The sequence below is a fragment of the Ruditapes philippinarum genome, unplaced genomic scaffold (genome assembly GCF_026571515.1).
Source record: "Ruditapes philippinarum isolate M1 unplaced genomic scaffold, ASM2657151v2 ctg240_1_1_1_1, whole genome shotgun sequence".
Lineage (NCBI taxonomy): Eukaryota > Metazoa > Mollusca > Bivalvia > Venerida > Veneridae > Ruditapes > Ruditapes philippinarum.
In genome coordinates this window covers 139,061-160,310 of record NW_026865789.1, presented here as the reverse complement: position 1 = coordinate 160,310, position 21,250 = coordinate 139,061, and the positions used below count along the sequence as shown (strand labels likewise).

Below are 21,250 nucleotides of genomic sequence, written 5' to 3'. Positions count from 1 at the left end.
TGCACCAGTTCATGGACGGTACTGGAAAGTACAAGTTACCGTCCGCGCCCTCCCGCACCGTCTTTTAAAAGCAGAATTCAACATCTAAAAGTTAAAATGGTGAATTTTTTAATTGAAGGCAAGGCGACGTTCACATGGAACGCAGTTAAAATAAGTTTAAATTTTATATCTTTTATTTCACGTCGCATCAGATAACTTTTATACCGGTCGGTGCATTCTTACTTGAGTTATAATATTGAGGCATTTTTCAATGTTTACTGAAAAATAACCTATAGCAATAGAATGACATAATAGATCGATTAAAAACAGAAACCATGGATATGCACGATGCCCTTAGGTTGTTTGATATTTTATTATTATTGAGAAGAAAGGGGAAGTGTCATAAATTTTGCCAGGGGCTATATGCAGATCTATACAATTACGTGTGATAAAGAAAAAAAAAGATTATATAAACAACTGTTTGATAGTATGGTCTAATCCGCCAGATTGAAATTTTTATCTTAGCACATTCATGAGATAGGTTTCAAACGTGCTTAGACATGTGCAGATAAAGTCAGATCTAATCCTTCAGGCACTTATAAATATGTGCCATTCATACTTCGGTTTGTATACTTAATAAGCATTTATCATTATACTCTTCTGTTTATATTATGCAGCTGCTACTTTTAACAGCAATGTACATTTGCAATGTCCTGAGACTAAGTATGGAACAGATACGTACTTATGGACATTAATTATGATCCAGAATTGATTCCAGGATAAAATTCAAAATAAATAATAATAATAATAATAATAATAATAATAATAATAATAATAATAATAAACTCTTAGAGTATACTCTTTACGCTTTATTTATATGCACACATCTTAATTTTCATTTTTAAAACCGGACGGGCCTTAATAAAACCTGCAATTACGTACTATTCTATTATTAGACAAAAAAAGTCCCAGACGTAAATAGTACGTTTTCAAGGTTAATTCGACGTACTACATACGTAAACAAAACATTGTCCTTATTAAAAAACAGGTTAAATTTACTATTATCCATAGATCCAGTGTAAGAAATTATATAAATTAGGATTTCAATCGACTAGGCTGGTCGGACTACCAGATTGGAATATTCACTAGCCCAAAAGACATTTCACTAGCTCAAAACAGTTGTTTATATTGCCTCTGAATATATGTAGTAACCTGGTCGGGCTAGTTACTGTGACAGTGAAAAGTTGGTAGCCTGAGGAGAAATTTAGTAGTCTGGGGCTATAGGACTATTGCTAATTTCAAACACTGTAGATCTCGTTTGAATTGTTATTAGTAGATCACAGAAAATCAGTAATAGATCTAGATCTACAACAACAATTCTGGATAAATCTAGATGGATGACGCGAACCTGACCGGATATATCTAGTTAACTATTCTATAATATCATTCAATAGATGGCCAAAAACTTTTAAAATCAACAAGTTCAATGTAGATCTACAATGTATGTACACGTCCGAATAATGTGTATAATGTATAGGCCTAAATGATGTTGACTTGCGAGTGATTGATTTTAATTTTCGTAATCGATAAATATATATATATTGTGTGGAATTTGCGAAATTGTATTCAGTGAAAACCCATGCCATGGTCGCTTTTAAAAAGTATTTTGCTTAATTAATAGACTACGCACTGTACACATATTATGCTTTTTTTGATGCAATAAAACATGGAATTAACATTGTTTCGTTTGTTGTACATTTTTTGTCGTTTGCTATAGTTAAAAATGCTAAGTATACTAGTTAAACATATTTATTGATAGTATAAATTTAATAACTTCTATATAGCTGGCATATAAATATAAGTGTTGCAGATGTATCTATTCGATCTATCTTGCTTAAACATATATCTTATTGCATCAAATACATGTCAAATATAAGGCCTATACAAAATTATAGATGAGTATACAGCAAATGGGTTGGGCAACAAGTTCTAGCAACATTAATTTAGATTATAATTAAAGCCCTTCCCAGGATAAATCATCAGTTATTTTCAAGTCCTATTTAGCTATAACTGAAAGACATATACGATCCACCGACTTTTGTGAGAATCGTTTTTTAATAAACAGTAAAACAGTAATTGCTTTAATAAGAATAAGATTTATATTGGGATTGTTATAGTCTGGTTGGTTTTTGTTTCCATTTTATTCAAGAAAAACTATATAGCTGGTTTCCATTTTATTCAAGAAAAACTAGCTGTTTCCTAAAAAATACATTTGTTTGAAAACCAGGGATACAGATATTCTAGATATAGCTTACAATGAATTAATCTGATATCTACCCTGATAACACCATATTTCTTTGATTTTATCAGCCCGCGACCCGCCCTACTGACGATTCGCCCCACAGTACGAGCTAATTGAAGAACGAAATTTCGTTACCTCCCCTGCAAGAGCTCTCTATTTGTAAACAACTGCATCAATTGTTTTTAAAGTCTTTTTAGATTACCACGGATTGTAGTATATAGCGGCAATAATAATAATTAACAGTTAATTTCGAGGGTTTCTACAGTACTGTAGACAAAACTGTATGCGGGGAACAGTGACAAAGTGCAATTTTTAAGTGAACAAATGGAAAAATGACATGATCAAACATAGATCTATAGTCAATTTGATCATAAAAATAATATACATATTACATGTAGACCTAATGTAGACGAAATAAAAGAATAAATATAAAATTGTCAAACTTTCAATGATGCATGTTCAAATAATTTAAATGGCAACACGTAGGACTCCATATATCGATAATTTGGATTTGCCTCAAACCTACTGTTTTGTAAATTACTAAGTAATTGTATCTAACGTACGCGTACGGGACCAGTCTAATGTGGATCGAGTTCAATAGCCAGCCAGTCGGTTGATAAACATTTTGTTTAATCAATATATTTATGTCATTTTTATGAATAATTTCATATCACAGACTTTATAAAATCATGTAAATACAATTTTGATACTATTGTAAATGACTTTTAATATTTTAAGACAGTTGGCTGATATAGATTTTTTACTACACACAAAAATATATTATACTTTTAAATTACAAGGATGAACAAGAACAAAATGGCATCTAATTGGATGGCAAGATAATGCAGCCAAATCAGTTTCCCATCTTGCCCAGATTTCAAATTGTAATCGGCCTACATTTATTTAAGTGCCAGAACTTTTATAGTTAAACGTGTCTACTATAAGTAAAATGGCAAAGTTACATGATGCTAGAGTTGTGAAAATATTTTTTTCATCACCATTTGGAGGAATGGAGGAGGAGCGTGAAGAACTAACTAGACGTTATTTTCCTTCCATCCACCACCTGTGTAATTCATATGGACTGCAATTTGCAGCAGTAGACATGCGTTGGGGGATCACGTCAGAATCGTCAGATAATGCACAAGTCATCTCAATATGTCTGCGTGAGATTGACAGATCTGATATGTTTATAGGATTTTTCGGACAGGTGCAACTAATTTTGAAATAGCTGTATTAAATTTTTTTATATTAAGCTTGACTATATACATAGTACACTGTTTTGAGAGCTATCCTACTTATGTGCATCAAGATTTTTTGTGAAGTAAATTTTCTTTTTACTATAAACTCTCTATAACAGGGACAAACTTAATGATGGTCTGGTTGCTTAATGATTTAGTGAGAACCAGACCATCGAAAGATGCTTAAAAGGTAAAATTAGGGTAATAAAACTGTCATTGATAGAAATTTTTGTTTCACTCTGACACACTTGATGGTGAGCTTAAAAACTTTTTATTTCAATGTTTTTTTGTTTTTTTAAGTGATAAGTGCCTACAGACTGATCATATTTAACCTGTGAACCTGTGCATTCTGGTACCCTGGTCCAAATTTAGTACCTGATACCTGTCTACATGACCCAATAAGTAGATAATTCAATAGCAAACTAATTAGGACCAAGAATATTCTTAATATGCTCAATATGATTGAGGTAAGGAGGAAAGGCATAACATCAACACCAATTATGTTTAACCTGCTCTGTATCATGGCCCTGCTTTGAATTTAAAGTCCCAACGGTATAGAGCCTGGTCAGATTGCATGGATGTGTAGACCCATGGCCTTGCATTATACTGGTGGCAAAGGCTAAAAAGTTTGGCTTCCAGCAAGTTAAATGTTAAATATTGCTGCATTGCATCATTCAGCATATATAAATTCACAGTATTACATGTACACAAATGTGTAAATTTGTATCAGTTTTGTCATTTTTATCACATGTGTTTTAGAACTCTCATGGATATGATCTCTGACTTTGATGCATGAGCCAATCATCATTGAGGGTTTTGAAGCATACCAGTGACTTTGAATTCTTTTATGTGAGAGAGCCAGCTGACAATATCAGCGGGTCTATTATTGCTTTCCAGTGTTGTTATGACATGTAAATTAGTTTAACCATTATATGTGGACTTGAATCTATTTTTAGAGATATGGATGGCATGGAGCAGATGATGCAGGTTTACAGAAGAATTTTGATAATGCTATGTCACTGTACCCTTGGCTGGAAAAGTTCAGAGACAAAAGTGTTACAGAGTTAGAATTTCTTCATGGATTTTTGAATGATCCAGGTCACCTACCAGCAGCTATTTTCTTCAGAGATAAAGTAAGTTATGATGATAAACTTGATTAAATTTAAGATCTTGACATGTAATCATTATGATTTATTTGAAATATGTATAAAACTGGTTAGTAATTCATGCACTCATTATTGTGTAACATGCTTGATATGTAGGTCACAAAGATTAGAATATTTTATTGTAGTAAATTATCAATGAATCAAATATAATGCACAATTTAGAAAATAGCATTTTGAAGTCTTGATACAATGAAATTGTGTTAGTAGCATTTTAGAGTGACACAAAGTATGAAAATGACATAATAGGTCATAGCAACTTACATTTTAAAAAATGTTACAAGATTGGAAGTTTATTTTCAGGGATATGATGACACAGTACGAGAAGAAGGATTAGTAAAGGGAGACAAGAAACAAGTGTTCAAATATTCAGCAGAAAGCAAACTTTCTTCTAAACTGATGGATGATCTCAAAGAACGCATTTCCAAACACAGAGAGAAGGTAATGTTAAAAAAGTATTGACTGAAGAAACAATGCTTACACAAGTAATTAACTTTCCCCTTTGGAAGAAGATATAACTTTGCATCAACCTTAAATTATGGAATTATCATGAGATGTATTTTGACCATTTTTAGCTTGACTATACAAAGTTTATGGAGAGCTGTCCTACTTACCCTGGTGTTGGCTTCCACATCTGCATCCAGATTTCAGATTAAAGAATTGGTGCATTAAAATATTTTTTGCTATAACTTCTTTATTTCTTGAGGTATCAACTTTAAATATATGTTCCTTATCACCAACCACATCTTATGTGACAAAGTTCATAACTCTAGAAGCAATATTTTCAAAATTATCCCCACTAACACTTGAACTTAGAATTTTCCTTAAAAGTGATATTTTTAGCTCACCTGTCACAAAGTCCGTCCGTCCATCCGTCCGTCCATCCGCACTCACAGGAGAGTAATTATGTGGCTAGAGGGACAATAGGTAACAGTTCTTTCTCTTTGATGTCATTCATTCCGTAATGCTTTTATGTGGCTATTTTCTTTTGTGTGGCTAAAAAGAACAATAGAGAGAACAATAGAGTAGCCACATAATTACTCTCCTGTTAGAACTTTTACTTTAAATAACATCTCCTCATAAACCATTAAGCCAATTTCATCCAAACTTCACAGGAATGTTCCTTTCGTGGTCACCTTTAAAAATTGTTCAAAGAATTTAATTCTATGCAGAACTCTGGTTGCTATGGCAACCGAAAGAAAAAACTTTAAATATCTTCTTTTAAAAAACCCAAAGAGCTAGAGCTTAGATAATTGGCATATAACATCTTCTAGTGAGTGTCTACCAAGTTTGTTCAAATAAAAGCCCTGGGGTCAAAATTGGCCCCGCCCCAGGGGGTCATTGATTTTCCCTTTATGCATATAGTAAAAACTTAAAAAATCTTCTTTTAAAGAACTGAAAAAGCTAGAGCTAAGATATTTAGCATGAAACATGTTCTAATAGGTGTCTACCAAGTTTGTTCAAATAAAAGCCCTGGGGTCAATATTGGCCCCGCCCCGGGGGTCATTGATTTTCCTTATATGTGTATAGCAAAAACTTAAAAATCTTCTTTGAAAAAACCCAAATAGCTACTGTTTAGATATTATGCATGAAATATCTTCTACTTAGTGTCTACAAAGTTTGATCAAATAAAAGCCCTGGGGTCAAAACTGGCCCCGCCCCAGGGGTGTCATTGTTTTTAAGTATATGTGTATAGTAAAAACTTAAAAAATCTTCTTTTAAAAAACCCAATGAGCTAGAGCTTAGATGTTAAGCATGAAACATCTTCTCATAGGTGTGTACCAAGTTTGTTCAAATAAAAGCTCTTGGGTTAAAATTAGCCCTGCCAGGGGGGGGGGGGGAGGTCATTGTTTTTCATTATATGTTTATAGTAAAAACTTAACATCATGAAACATCGTCTAATGGGTGTCTTCCAAGTTTGCTCAAATAAAAGCCCTGGGGTTTAAACTGGCCTCGCTCTGGGGGCCTATATACAGGTGAGCGACCTCAGGGCCATCATGGCCCTCTTGTTTACTCTTACTTCTTTATTTCTTAAGGGATGAATTTCAAACTTTAATTATTTGTTCCTTATCATCACTTACATCATTTGTGACAAGATTCATAACTCTAGCATGAATTTTTTCAGAATTATCTCCCCATGAACTTAGATGTTTCCTCAAAAAATGCTATTTTTACTATAATTTCTTTATTTCCTTTGGTATCTTCTTTAAACTTCCAATATATGTTCCTTTTTATCACCCATATCAAGTGTGACAAGATTTATAAGCATGAACATTTTGATAATTACCCCCCCCCCCTCTTGAACTTCGAATTTTCCTTAAAAAATGTTGTGTTTTTTTTACTATAACTTCTTTATTTTTTAAGGGATCTACTTCAAACTTCAAATATATGTTCCTTATCACCAACAACATCATAAGGGACAATATTCATAGCTCTAGCACCAATAGTTTGAGAATTATCCCCCCCCCCTTGAACTTAGAATATTCCTCAAAAAATGGATTTTTTTTTACTATAACTTCTTTATTTTATCAGGGATCTATGAGAAACTTCAAGTGTGTTTCTTATCATCAACCACAACCAATGTGACAAGGTTCAGAACTCTAGTGCTATTATTTATAGAATTACCTCCCCTTGAAAAATCCCCTTGAAAAATGTTATTTTTTACTCTAACTTCATTATTTTAAAAGGGATCTTCTTCAAACTTCAAATATAAGTTCCTTATCATCAACCAGTTCATAATGGTAGGAGGTGTCAGTGTCTTAAGTGTCAATATTTCCAGAATTATTTGCCCCTTGAACATAGAATTTTCCTTATTTCTTCTGTAACTTCTTTATTTCTTAAGGTATTTACTTCAAACTTCAAATATAATGTATGTTATAAACAACTTTATCATGTGTGATTAGATTTTTAAGTCTAATACTTTTTTCTGCCTTTTAACTTTTCTTCTTTGTAATGATATATGATATCTACTTAGGACTAAAGATATTTTGTAGTTTGTCATCAATCACATTATGTATGACAATGTTAATAACTTGTCATAACAATGTTGAACTTAAAATATTGCTTTTAAAATGTTATATACTTTTTGCTCTCAGTCTTATCATCCTTTTTACTGAAGGGTTTAATTCAGAATTTTTTTGTTTCATTGTCATTGACATTGTCAAATGCATATAATGTGGTGAAAAATTGGCTGCTTTGATACTGATACAAATCTATATAGTTATGTCATAATTGTTTTCCTTTTCATAGTTTTGTCTTCCTTTACTGTGTCCAATATTTAATTAGTCAAGTGTGCTGTCTCCCCTGACAGCTCTTGTTACTGTTAACAATTATGGATTTCTTTTGAGCACACACAAACAAGATGATATTGTTATAATGGTATAAGTGTTGAAAAATTTATTTTGACATTATACATGTGCCAATGCCTTCATGCCATACCTTCTTACCAAGACAAAGACCATGGTCTTGGCATTTTAGTTACAGAACTGTGGTATCCATTTCCCTGTTATCTCATCCAATTGCTCTTTGAGAGTTGTTAAGGGTAAAGGAGCTCCCATGAGTTCCAAAAGCATAATATTTGAAAATCTTTAATAAATTAACTGGAGCACTTAAAAAACAGAAGTATACTCAAAATTAAACTGAATTTTTTTTTGGTGCGATTCTTAGCCATATGTGAGTTGAAAGTATTACAGCAGTTTTCATTATTAGGTCGTTTGAACAAGAAAAATAATTATTAAGGTAAAACGGAGTTAACAAGCTTTGCATATATGTTATTTGTATAGACATTTGCTTTATCTTGTATTCACTTATTGACAAATATAAATCTGTGATCTGTGTAAGTTACTTTTACTGATATTTATTTTATCTCAATTATCTCCCCTTTTCATACTTAAAAATGTGACATAGATACATTTGACAATTTTGTCAGGACAAAAGCATGGGCTTTAATAAAGCCAAATTAGGTAGAGAGTTACTGTTTTAACCAGCCCGCATAGCTCAGTCGGTCAGAGCGCAAGACTTGTAATCTCAACCTTGTGGGTTCGATCCCGGGCTGGCCAACTAAAATTACTAATCAGTCTTTCGGATGAGACTTTAAATCGAGGTCCTGTGTATGGGTGCTTAAACACTTGGCACGCTAAAGAACCAGGAGAAGCTTCTGGAATTGGGGCATCTTTCTATATCTGTAATTGCTATATCCTCCAAAAATCTAAAATGACTAATACTCTTCTGGAGGACTCGCCCATATGGGCAACCAGTGGTGAGTATAAATAAACGCAAATACACACACGAGTAACTGTTTATCTCATTGTAAAAGGTGACCAATATAAAGCTCATATTCTGAAATCCGCAAACTAGGCACCTAAGATGTCAAAAATGTTGTGGCTCTAATATACTTATTGACAGTCACTATAATGGTTTCATCTGAATCATTATTTACCAATATAAAAATATTGTTTGATGCTTAATGTGAAATATCTTTTGTATAATCTTGATTTTAAAGTGACTGAATTGAGAACATTGTTCTGTATATAAATGTCATAGTCGTATATATATATTTTTTTGTGTTGCATTACACATTCTCTTTCACATATGTTTAGTCTCACACATGTATCTATTTGTCTTTAACATATAAATGTATCAATTTAAAACATTTTTCATATGAGGTTTTGACAGATCAAATCTAACTTCTATTTTACAAATATTGTTAATCAAAATAAAGTTGGTCCTTTATAAAATAATGAAGTTGGTCCTTTTTTTAAAATTTATCAGAAATTCTTTATTTGGTTTAAACAATATTTATTTCTTCTTCCATGTTTTCAATATAAATTTACAATACATATAAATTACAATTATAATAAAGTAGAAAACCTAAAGCTTATAATTATGGAAATCTCTCTTCTTTATTTAAATTCAAATGTTTTCACAATTTTTTTGAATAACATATTATGTATGCATGTATATATTTTTCCATATAATTGATCTGCTCAGTATACATGTATAAGTCTTGTTCGGAAAAGATCATACTGCTTTATTGTAACAGAAACTTCTTAAGGTTTTGATGCAAAACAAACATGACTTATATAAAATGAAGGGTATATAACTGATGGGAATTTAGCTAATTTCAATTACTTATAGATTATATATGTTTATTCAGAGTCTTGGAGTTCACATGGATTACAAAACACCAGCAGAAGTGAGTATTGTGTTATTAAGAGGATATTTTTTTTATAGAAACCACGTTTTAATTTTTATATTACGATTCATGACATTCCCTCATGATAAAAGTATGACTCATGATATACATGTTCTAGGTATATTGTTAACAATTTAAAATATCATCTGTTACCAGGGCTGTATATTATAGAATAATTCAGTATTAATTTTTTGTTTTCAACAGCTGTTTAATTGATGATTGTTATAACTGTGTGAAATGTTGAGATACCGTATGTGACAATTTCCAGTCACTTGTTGTTATATTTATGTTCATATATCTATATAATATATTAAGATTTTTACACCGTTTCCTGGTATAGGCCTGCCTTTTTAGCTAGAGGTGGACTGTTTAAGGCTCTGTTAGGTCATTTTCAGCAGCTGATAAATCAAAACTATGGCAAGCTGTCGCGATGTAAAAACATTCTTTGGGACAGTTTTTATTCTATAGTTGCTGAAGAGAAATGAAAGAAATTTTCTTCCACTTTTGTCCCTTTTTGAAAGAAAAATGTTGTATGTTAACTGATGTTAAAGCATAGCAAAATGTCTGTTAGATAGATAAATTTTAAACTTTGCATATTAATGACTGAAAATAAAATGAAATAATTTAAACATAATTAGGTGTCAATATGCTTGATTGTTAGTTTTTCAACTCTTGAAAATAGTAGAAAAGAGTTTCAGGAAAAGTAGGATGGTGACCACAATTTAACAAAAAATTGTTTCAGTTATGATTCACCTTAATTTAATAAAATTCTTAGTTCAGATTTTCTTTTTCTACCTTGGTAAAAATTGATATCCTATTGTAAAATTTAATGTACATGTGTATTATGATTGCACTTTATATATTTATACAGGCAGCAAAAATAATGTATGATACAATAATGTCATACTTGAAGGATACATTGCTGGCCGATTTCAGTGCTGAAAAATTGTCATTAAGGGAGGAGTTACTGAGTGAACATCAGGCCTTCCTTTCTAGTAGATGTAATATCTTTGTACATGGAGAGATTTACTTACAACAACTAAATAAACATCTTCTATCAGGTACTACTAGATTTCCTATAGTTGAAATGCAGTGGTTATTGTGTAATGTCTTTTATGTTTCCAAATATTATATTGTTTGTATCAGCCCTCATAGGATATGTATCCTGTTCACTTATATATTACCAGTACTGTATTGTCAAGAGACAAGACTGATACATATAACACATCATCATTCCATCGTATTTAATTGAAGATAAATATATTTACTTTTAAACTAACTTGACTTGTACAACAATAAGATAGGATTAAAAGTGCAACAACAAGTGTTTTAAATCATCAATGAATGGTTGCTTCCTATCTGTTACAGTACTTTTGACAGACTTCATGTAATCAAACTTATTCTTTTGTGACTGTCTTAATTTAAAGAGCAAACACATAACAAGATCTTTCAGGAAATAATTCCGAATTCTGGTTAATTACTATTCTGCTAATAAAGACTGAATAAAGACGTTTACTTCTCCAAGCATTATTGACAAAAACAGTTTTATCTGAATGTAATTTTCTTTATCACAGAGTTATTAACTTTATTACAGAACAAGGGAAGAACACACTGGTTGTAGGAGGGGCTGGAAGTGGGAAGTCAGCATTACTATGTAACTGGATATCAGCACTTCAAAAAGACAACAACAACTATATCGTAGTCTATCATTTCATTGGTTATGCTGATGGAAGTACAGGTTTGCAATTACTTCAGATATTTTTATCAGTAAAACAAGAAAAAGCTGCAAGTCTGTTGACAATCATTTATCATAGATGTTGATCTGTTGAAGGAATTGCATGTGTACATGATACAGTTTTCCAGTAATGTATATAAGTTTTTTTGCTAAAGGTTGATGTAGCCAAGTACATGTAGTTATAGTTTGCCCTTCTCTGCTGTGTGTTTAAATCACATCAGACTTTACATAAGTATGGAAGGTTGGTGGTGCTACTTAGGTGTAAGCTTGTGACTGAAATAATGCAAAGAATGCCCACTGAGGATTTTCTCCATCTGTGAAGTTGAAATGTAGCCATTTGACCTTAAAGCAGCATGCCTCAGGATTCCTGCTAATTTTCATGAAAATTTTGAAAATGTATTAAAAAGTAAAATATTGTGAAGTGAACAAAGAAAATACTTTATATATTGCAAACGGAACTTATAACCCATGCAAATTACCAAAAATAAGTACAAATATAGTCCTTACTGCATTAGTAACGCATTAGAAATATGGTTATAAATACTGCAAAATCAGTCATTAATTGTACATAGCATGTAAGTTTTTACTTGAATCTTGAATTTTTTCTCTTTTCTTAAAATTACATTACATTTTTCTCAAGTTTGATTTTCTTGAAATATTTTGGTTCATCTCTTTAATGTGGTGATGTGACTTGAAACATAAAAAAAATGTTTACCTCATTTTTGCAGATGTCAATAGCATGTTATCAAGAATCACTAAAGAATTCAAATATGTATTATCAAAAATGATGGATGGATCAGCAGTCCATCAAGATGATGTAGAAGATTTTCAAGGAGATGATTCTCAAAATGATGCTGAAAAGACACATATTCTGGTGCAAAGGTTACTTGCTGCTCTTGACAAAGTTATTTCCATAGGGAAAACACCAGTCTTAGTACTTGATGGTTTAGATAAAATAGTCAATGTCAGTGTGATCAAAAAGGTAATGTCAGCAATTTACTTATATTGATCATAAAATATCTAGTTCAATTATATTATGCCATCAAAACTTTTCTATGCATTATAAATTTTATTGCTCAAGACTATAGCTTTTGAGTAATATAATTTGTCAAGATTTATTTTTTAGCTTGATAAATGATTTTTATTTTAGTATTCTTATATTCATAGTTCAAAATATTTTTAAAAGTTCATTATCTCTTATAAGAGAAAATGTAGATATATATTACCTGGTCTCTGTCATTAAAAATGTGTTAAAAATTGTTTTATATTTATTTAGGTTTTATTCTGGTTGCCCATACATTTTCCAGCATCAGCAATGGTTGTTTTGTCAACGATGGATTCTGACACTGCCACCATTGATGAGTTACGCAGCAGGAAATATCATTTTATCCATATTGATCCATTACCTAATGAATATAAGCATGAAATGTGTGTGGTAAGTTGCTGCACCTGTCATACTGAGGACATAAAATTGTGTGTGCCTCTAGCAACCATAACCTACCATTTTATTAGAACCAGGCTATTCTACAAATGCCAACAGTCTTATAAACTAACATTAAAGTTCCATATTAAAAAATAAAGTAAGTTCATTACAAATATTTAGCAGTGTATGGTATAAATACAATCAGATACTACTGATACATTTGGATGACCAGAGTATCTTTGTTACAGAGTAAGAGATTGTCACTGACTTTTTTTTCATATTGGGTTAAGAACCATAAATGCAATTTTTAAAGAAACTTGTTAACTTGAAAGTGTTGACAAACCCTGGTTACTACCAGTGCAAATTGAAATTATTCTACCTTTAACAACTGAGACTTAGATATTTGTATTAATTGAAGATACGGTTAACAAATCTTATATTTGGCTTTTAGTATGTGAAGCAAAAGATTCTGTCTGTTCCTATCCAGCAATACTGTTGACAACTTCAGTTTGTTTTATATTTCACATTTTAAAAAACTGACTCTTTTTATCTATCTTGGAAATTTAGTTATTTGTTTAATTTCCAAACTTGAATTGATAAAAAATAGAAATGGTTAGATATAATTTTTTTCATTTCAGAAAACATTAAAAGAGACAGGGAAGGAGTTATCCCCCACTCAGCTAGACCGTATTGTTACTGCTGCAATGACAAAGAATCCACTGTTTCTCAAAATCACCTTGTCTGTAAGTAATATCACCTTCACAGTGTCAATCCAGGACTTTATTTCCTTGGTTTTTTAGCTCGACTTTTCTATGAAAAGGGGAGCTATCCTACTCGCCCCGGCGTCGGCGTCGGCGTTGGCGTCGGCGTTGGCGTCACACCTTGGTTAAGTTTTTCGTACCACCCCACTTTATTTCAGAAGTATTACAAGTATGGCTTTGAAACTTACCATACTTGTTCACCATCATAACCTCCATCTACAGACAAGAGTACATAACTCTGTCAAGGTTTTTGACAGAATTATGGCCCTTTTTTGACTTAGAAAGTGTATTGAGCTTGGTTAAGTTTTTTGTACCACCTCACTTTATTTCAAAACCATTGGAGGTATTGCTTTGAAACTGACCATACTTGTTTACCATCACGACCTTCATCAACAGACAAGAGGACATAACTCTGTCAAGGTTTTTGACAGAATTATGCCCCTTTTTGACTTAGAAAATACATTGAATATGGGTAAAATCCACTTATTGCCTTAACCCTTTGAGATATTGCTTTGAAACTTTTAATGCTATTTCACATCATTACCCCCATCTGTACGCAAGAGAAGGTAACTCTGTCAAGGATTTGTTTTAAAAATTAAGGCCTTTTATCGACTTAGAATCTAAAAAAGCTTGATAAAATTTATCTATTACTTGTATTATAAGGTAACTATAATACTTTCACATACAAAGTCAAATCTATATATTATGCTGATTGTACAAAAATATACTGCTTCCTTGGCATAGATTTCTTGAAAAATTATGTTATTATGTCATTTACCAAGGTGTTCTGAGTGACGTAAAAATACCTTATTCTCTCAAAGTGGGTTTAATACTATTAAATTTATTTAAGGCTCAACTCAGTTTTTTTTTCTTTCTTACCAGCCCTCTTTTGACTTAAACATTTCAAACTTTGCTGCAGTGTTCAAGGGTATCACACAATTCAGTAAAATAATTCTTCACTAAATATCTTAATGCTCATGGCCATTGTTCACTTTAAAAATACAGAGATTCTTGTATTGCCTTTTACTGCAAAAACTTTTTTTATTGGCAAGCAATAAAAAAGTCGAGCGCGCTGTCTTACGGACAGCTCTTGTGTTTATTTTAGCTGCCACCGGGCTCTTTTTAACTTTGGAGTTTAGTACTAGACAGACTTTGTTTTGACATTAAGTTTTATCTCAAATGTATAGAATTGATACAAATGGACAATCTTTAAGTTATACATGTACTCTATTTTCATTGATCACACTGTATTGATGATGTTTAAAGTTTTAAAGTAAATAAATACACTAAAACTATGCAACAGGATATTTTTCTTTGCTGTATTTTATTTTTTATTTAAGTCAAACACTAAATGTAAGTAATTTTGCACGAATATATGAGAAAGGAAACGCTTACTCAATTATATGACTGGTTTTTAGCTCGACTATTCGATAAGAATAAGTAGAGCTATTGCAGTCACCCGAGCGTCGGCGTCTGCGTCGGCGTCGGCGTAACCACTTATATTAAAGTTTTTGTAATAGTTCAAATATTTTCAAAGTCCATGGACATATGGCTTTGAAACTTTGCACACTTGTTCACCATCATGACCCCAACCTGTAGACAGGAGGAGGTAACTCTATCAAGCATTTTGACGGAATTATGCCCCTTTTTCGACTTAGAATTTACGTTAAAGTTTTTGTAATAGTTCAAATATTTTCAAAGTCCATTGACATATGGCTTTGAAACTTTGCACACTTGTTCAACATCATGACCCCAATTTGTAAACAGGAGGAGGTAACTCTATCAAGCATTTTGACAGAATTATGCCCCTTTTTTGACTTAGAATTTATGTTAAAGTTTTTGTAATAGTTCAAATATTTTCAAAGTCCATTGACATATGGCTTTGAAACTTCACACACTTGTTCACCATCATGACCCCAACCTGGAAACAGGAGGAGGTAACTCTATCAAGCATTTTGACAGAATTATACCCCTTTTTTGACTTAGAATTTACGTTAAAGTTTTTGTAATAGTTCAAATATTTTCAAAGTCCATTGACATATGGCTTTGAAACTTTGCACATTTGTTTACCATCATGACTCCAACCTGGAGGAGGTAACTGTATCAAGCATTTTTTTTACTATCAAGCACTAAGAATAGTCGAGCGTTGCTGTCCTACCGACAGCTCTTGTTAGATAGATTCTTGTAATTTTTTTTGACTATATATTATGTTTACAGGAACTAGTAGCTTTTGGCTATTTTCGACTTCTGGATAAGAAAATAGACTCCCTGATCACATCTGAAAGGTGAGACTGCATATTGTAAATCTGTAATAACAAGCTTTATTCCTGTATGTATTAAGAACACTACTGGCATGCGAGCAGTTCCCGTACAAAAATCGTAGTTACTTAAACATTATTTTTTATTACGCTCACTCACCAAAATTTGAATGTTACACATCAATATTCGGCTCGTCACACAAATCATGGAAATTCCATCATGTTCTAAACATAAAATAACCCTTAGTTATGAGGCCTCATATGGGGTACAGAAATTATCCATTATTTTGTATGAAGAGAAGTAGTTCCCGTACATAAAATTTAACCCATTATAATTATACAATTTTATTATATCGGACCTATTTTTCATTTATAATTGTTGAACAGACCATTTTCTAAGAGATAAATAGATGTAATTCAGGAAATAGAAAGTAGACTAAACGCGTGTATCTATTACCCGGTACCGTTACCCCCAACGCATTCACATGCGATGGCATGCTTGTATGCATGATATTTTACGCATCAAAGCCATAAAATTATTTTATATAGTAATATTGGTCAAAATTCTGATAATTAAACAAGTTTTCATCACATTGCCTTCTTATCTGTAAACAGGTGGTATTAGTGGAAAACCCTTTAACATGCCTCACGTGTAAGTATGTTTGCGCATGCGCGCAAGGACGGAATCCCCCAGATAAAACAAGGTCACGTTTTGACAACGCACAGGTGAAAGTGATTTAAAATGAGACTTTTTATACATACTGCCGAACTGACACTTAGATTTTGTCTCGTTTATGTATCTGCTTGATTTGAAATGAATTTTTGAAGAATGCATGTAAAAATCAAGCATTTAAATGAAAAATACGGATACTGCTTCTGTACGGGAACTGCTCGCATGCCAGTAAGCTTATTGTTGGAATAGTCAGTTATGTAGAATATAATTATTAAAGTTAGCTTCAAATTTATATTAAGTCATGTAGTACAATCACAGTATGTTTTCATGGAAAATTTTTATTTACAAACAAATATGTTTTCTATTATCTACATAAATGTTTTCTTATTATATATGTTCTCTGTTCTTGAAAAGAAATGGATTTTAAGTGTTGTTGATTAAACATTTTTAGTTGTAAACTTAAGTTAATTCACTTCTTCTTTGCTTCAAATTGTATAGGTTAGTAAATTATAAAAATGGTACAATTAGCTTCTTCCAGTAAAGGTTCGGTCCAAGACATTTGCTTTATGGCAAGTATTTCAATAAAACAGCACTGTAAAGATAGATAGATATTTGATATTTCTATGTTTCCTGCTGCAGCATTGAAGCTTTGTTCCTGCAAGTATTAGCAAGGTTAGAAGAAGATTACAATGTGGATGATTACCATGGTAACCTTGTTGAACAGGTACATATTTTGTTGTGAATATGTTGTATGTGTCAGTTTTTACTCAAAATTTAAATTATAGTAAAACAGGATGATGAACTCTTGTTACCTGAAAAAATTGCCAAAAACAGCATCAATTCAGATTCAGTTTTTTCATGAATATTTTACAACACTACATGTGCAGAAACCACTACATGTAGGATGGTCCCCTATGGTACCATTGTTCTTATTATTTCCAGCAAATTGTATAAAATACAAAGAACTTGTATTTACTATTTTATTAAATTGTGTTTAACTGTTGTATCTTAACTTTAAAAAACACATGTCATTCATAGAATAACTCAATGATTTAAATTAGAAACATCTATGGTCAGTCAGCCATGTTTTGAACTAATTCATTTGGCAAAGTGCATAGATTAATCAACTGAATTGATTTAGAAAAGATTATCAGGACTGTAAAAAAGGTTGGTAACAGATGAAGTTGCTTGTGGGGGTTTATGCATTTTAATTTAAGAACTCTATTCATGGATTTAAAAAAGGCTACCAAAATTGTGTGCTGTTTTTTGCCTTGCTTCTTATCACAAAGTCACATGTTAAGGTGAATATGAAATTAAAATTTATGTTCAATATGAACTAAATATTAGAAATTTAAAGTTACATTTAATAAATTTCATAAAAAAACTAAATAGCGACATTTCATTAACAAATTGGGTTTTATATCGACTCCAGGTCTTATTTTGGTGTCCAGACAACCAAAATGAGTTTTATTATTAGCATTAAAATGGGTAACCTCATTGTGGCGGACTGGGAAGTACAATTTCTGCTGCATGAGAAACTCCGCCTTCTGATCATGCGTATATCAATATTAAATCAACAAATATGACTATAAAGTGGCAGTCCTAATTTAACGGTATATTTCCGTATTGTAACGGATGTTTTCATACAAATTTAATCTTTTTACGAGATGATTACTTTTACTGAACCCCAGGTTTAGTGCACCGTAAAGCTTAAATGGTTAAAGTGTGTTTGCACAAGAAAATATCACATTTGCTGTGTTCCGGATAGCAACTATAAAACTGTGACGTAGCGCATACACGAGCTCATTATAGTCTTCATTTGCATGTTAAAATTAGTATACGAACTTTAGTGTTACCGTGGGGTTTCCCGTTTAAAATCCTAATTTATGAACAATATTTGATGAGATTTACAACAAAACTTTTAAAAAGGTTAATGAAACTGTAGAATGTTTGATTTTTAGGCCGACGGCAAAGTATTTTTACATATTTATTTAATGTAACTTTAAACTGTATTTAGTACAAGTACCATACCTTCATCTGTATTATTTTTTAGATTTTTGCTATTCTTGTTAACAAAAATGCTTTATTGTATCACTCATTTCAGTTTCCTTTTAAAGTCTGTATTTGCTTTGGTGTAAAAATATGATTTTTACACAAAAATCGCATCTATAGCCTCCAACAAATGAGCTGCTTCATGACAAAACCAACGTAATGCGTTTGCGACCAGCATGGATCCAGACCAGCCTGTGCATCTGTGCAGTCTGATCAGGATCCATGCTTTCACTGTCAGTTTCTCTACTTGTTATAGGGTTTGTAAGCAAACAGCATGGATCCTGATCAGACTGGGCGGATGCGCAGGCTGGTCTGGATCCATGCTTGTAGCAAACGCATTACTTTGGTTTTGTCATGGCACGGCAAAAATGACAATGTTGTATGATTATTACAGGTGATGTCTAGCATAATGTTGTCAAGTCAGGGACTCTCTGAGACAGAAATCAAGCAGATATTTACTATACCTGATCATGTTTGGTCTCCATTTTACTTTGCAATTGAGAAACTTGTTATCAGCCAGTCTGGAAGAATACAGTAAGTTTATACTTTCTTATATTCACTTAAGGTACTATTGTAGCAAGTGTCTTCAGTTGAACAGATACTGGGTTAATTTTGGGTGGTATCAAAGACTGAGATTCCAGCTGGGCATATTATAAAGGTGTGGTTGTCAGTCAAAGCTTTGTCATTTAAGGAACTTCATTGAGGTTTTTTGAAATAACTATACTGGAAATATTTTGTCCTTGATTTGTGTACCATTTGATGAAAGTCTAGACCATTAACTTGTAAGCAAATTTTCAAATCATTCCCTCACCCCGTTTATCCAGAATAATTATGTTTAGTTCGTAAAATGATTAAAAAATGAAAAGTGTTGGTATGCTTTGCTAAGAATGGCAGAAAAATATCATAATCATTTTAATTCTAAATTTATTTCGTATATTTTTCAATTTTAAGTGCTTCACTTATATGTATTAATTTTAAATTTTGTGTGTGTATGTTAATTCTATGTTATTTATAAAGACTTTTAAGACTTAATTCTGGATCTTTTATATATCATGTGTGATAAAGACAAGGTAAAATTATTGCTTTTAAAAACAGAATTTAACATTAATAAAGATAAATTCTAATTGTGTTCCTAAAGAAATGTCTTTCATTATACCCCCGAAACAAAGTTTGGGAGGGGGTATATAGGAGTCACTCGGTGGTCGGTTGGTCAGTCCAGCGGTCCGTTGCATTTTCTTTGTCCGGAGCATAACTTGAAGACTAATGGTTGCAATTCAATACAACTTCATACAATGATCAAGCACATTGAGAGGAAGTGCAGTGCACAAGAACCATAACTCCATCTTGACTAATTACAGAGTTATTGCCCTTTGTTACTTTTCCTTGTCAGGAGCATAACTTGAAAACTACTGGTTGGAATTCAAAACAAATTTATACAATGGTCAAGCACAATAAGAGGACGTGCAGGGCACAAGAACCATAACTCTTTCTAAAGTAATTACAGAGTTATTGCCCTTTGCATTTTTTGTCCGGAGCATAACTTGAAGACTAATAGTTGGAATTCAATACAACTTCATACAATGGTCAAGCACATTAAGAGGAAGTGCAGTCACAAGAATCATAATACCATTTTGACAAATTACAGAGTTATTGCCCTTTGATACTTTTCCTTTCAGAGCAGTTATTGCCCTTTGATACTTTTCCTTGCCCGGAGCATAACTTGAAAAGTACTGGTTGGAATTCAAAACAACTTCATACAATGGTCAAGCAAAATAAGAGGAAGTGCAGTGCACAAAAACCATAACTCTGTCCAGAGTAATTATAGAGTTATTGCCCTTTGTTACTTTTCCATTGCTTTTTTGTTGTCCAGAGCATAACTTGAAAACTACTAGTTGGAATTCAATACAATTTCATACAATGGTCAAGTATATTGAGAGAAAGTGCAGTACTGGTTGGGGACCACCAAAACCGGACAACCACCAAACCCGGACGGCCCCGAAAATGCTTAATTTAGTATTTTCTTTGTTCAGTGGTTGTCAGTCACTTTTTTTATCAACAATGTTTATTTTAAAATTAAGTAAATAAATTTATTTCAACCTCCGTAAATGGTGATATTTTAATGTCTATTTCAAGAATGTTGACTTTGAAATTTGGGGGTCAAGAAAGCAATGCCTGACCTCATATATCAGCTATAATCATTTGCAGAGTGAATAATAGAATATCCAAAACTTCACCATTTGTTGCTGACATATTGTATATCATGTTAAAAATCAAAAATCAAAACACCCAAGCTTTTATCTGAATTGAATCACGTCATGTACATATCTGTCCCGACACATGGTACTGTAGTGTAGACAATTTAGGTAATTTTGATACCCTCCTTGTCGAGCCTCAGATATAAGTGTCAATAAGGAGAAGAACCTAGCTGAACTTTGTCAAATTTTTTGGTCTCTAGGTTAAAAATTATGAAAT

At 32.2% G+C, this 21,250-nt stretch overlaps 1 protein-coding gene across 1 annotated transcript in view; it reads left to right on the top strand.

Moving 5' to 3' along the window:
• Window positions 1–990: 990 nt before the first annotated feature.
• The window catches only part of LOC132730330 (TPR repeat-containing protein DDB_G0287407-like), a 40,797-nt gene continuing 20,537 nt past the window's right edge, over window positions 991–21,250 (top strand). Inside the window, exons 1-12 of the mRNA XM_060716223.1 lie at window positions 991–3,488; window positions 4,476–4,652; window positions 4,986–5,123; window positions 9,838–9,876; window positions 10,748–10,937; window positions 11,471–11,614; window positions 12,340–12,593; window positions 12,888–13,046; window positions 13,673–13,777; window positions 16,013–16,080; window positions 17,366–17,450; window positions 19,173–19,312. Of these exons, the coding sequence (XP_060572206.1) occupies window positions 3,231–3,488; window positions 4,476–4,652; window positions 4,986–5,123; window positions 9,838–9,876; window positions 10,748–10,937; window positions 11,471–11,614; window positions 12,340–12,593; window positions 12,888–13,046; window positions 13,673–13,777; window positions 16,013–16,080; window positions 17,366–17,450; window positions 19,173–19,312 (1,757 nt within the window). The 5' untranslated portion in view covers window positions 991–3,230. The remainder of the gene's footprint in view (window positions 3,489–4,475; window positions 4,653–4,985; window positions 5,124–9,837; window positions 9,877–10,747; window positions 10,938–11,470; window positions 11,615–12,339; window positions 12,594–12,887; window positions 13,047–13,672; window positions 13,778–16,012; window positions 16,081–17,365; window positions 17,451–19,172; window positions 19,313–21,250) is intronic.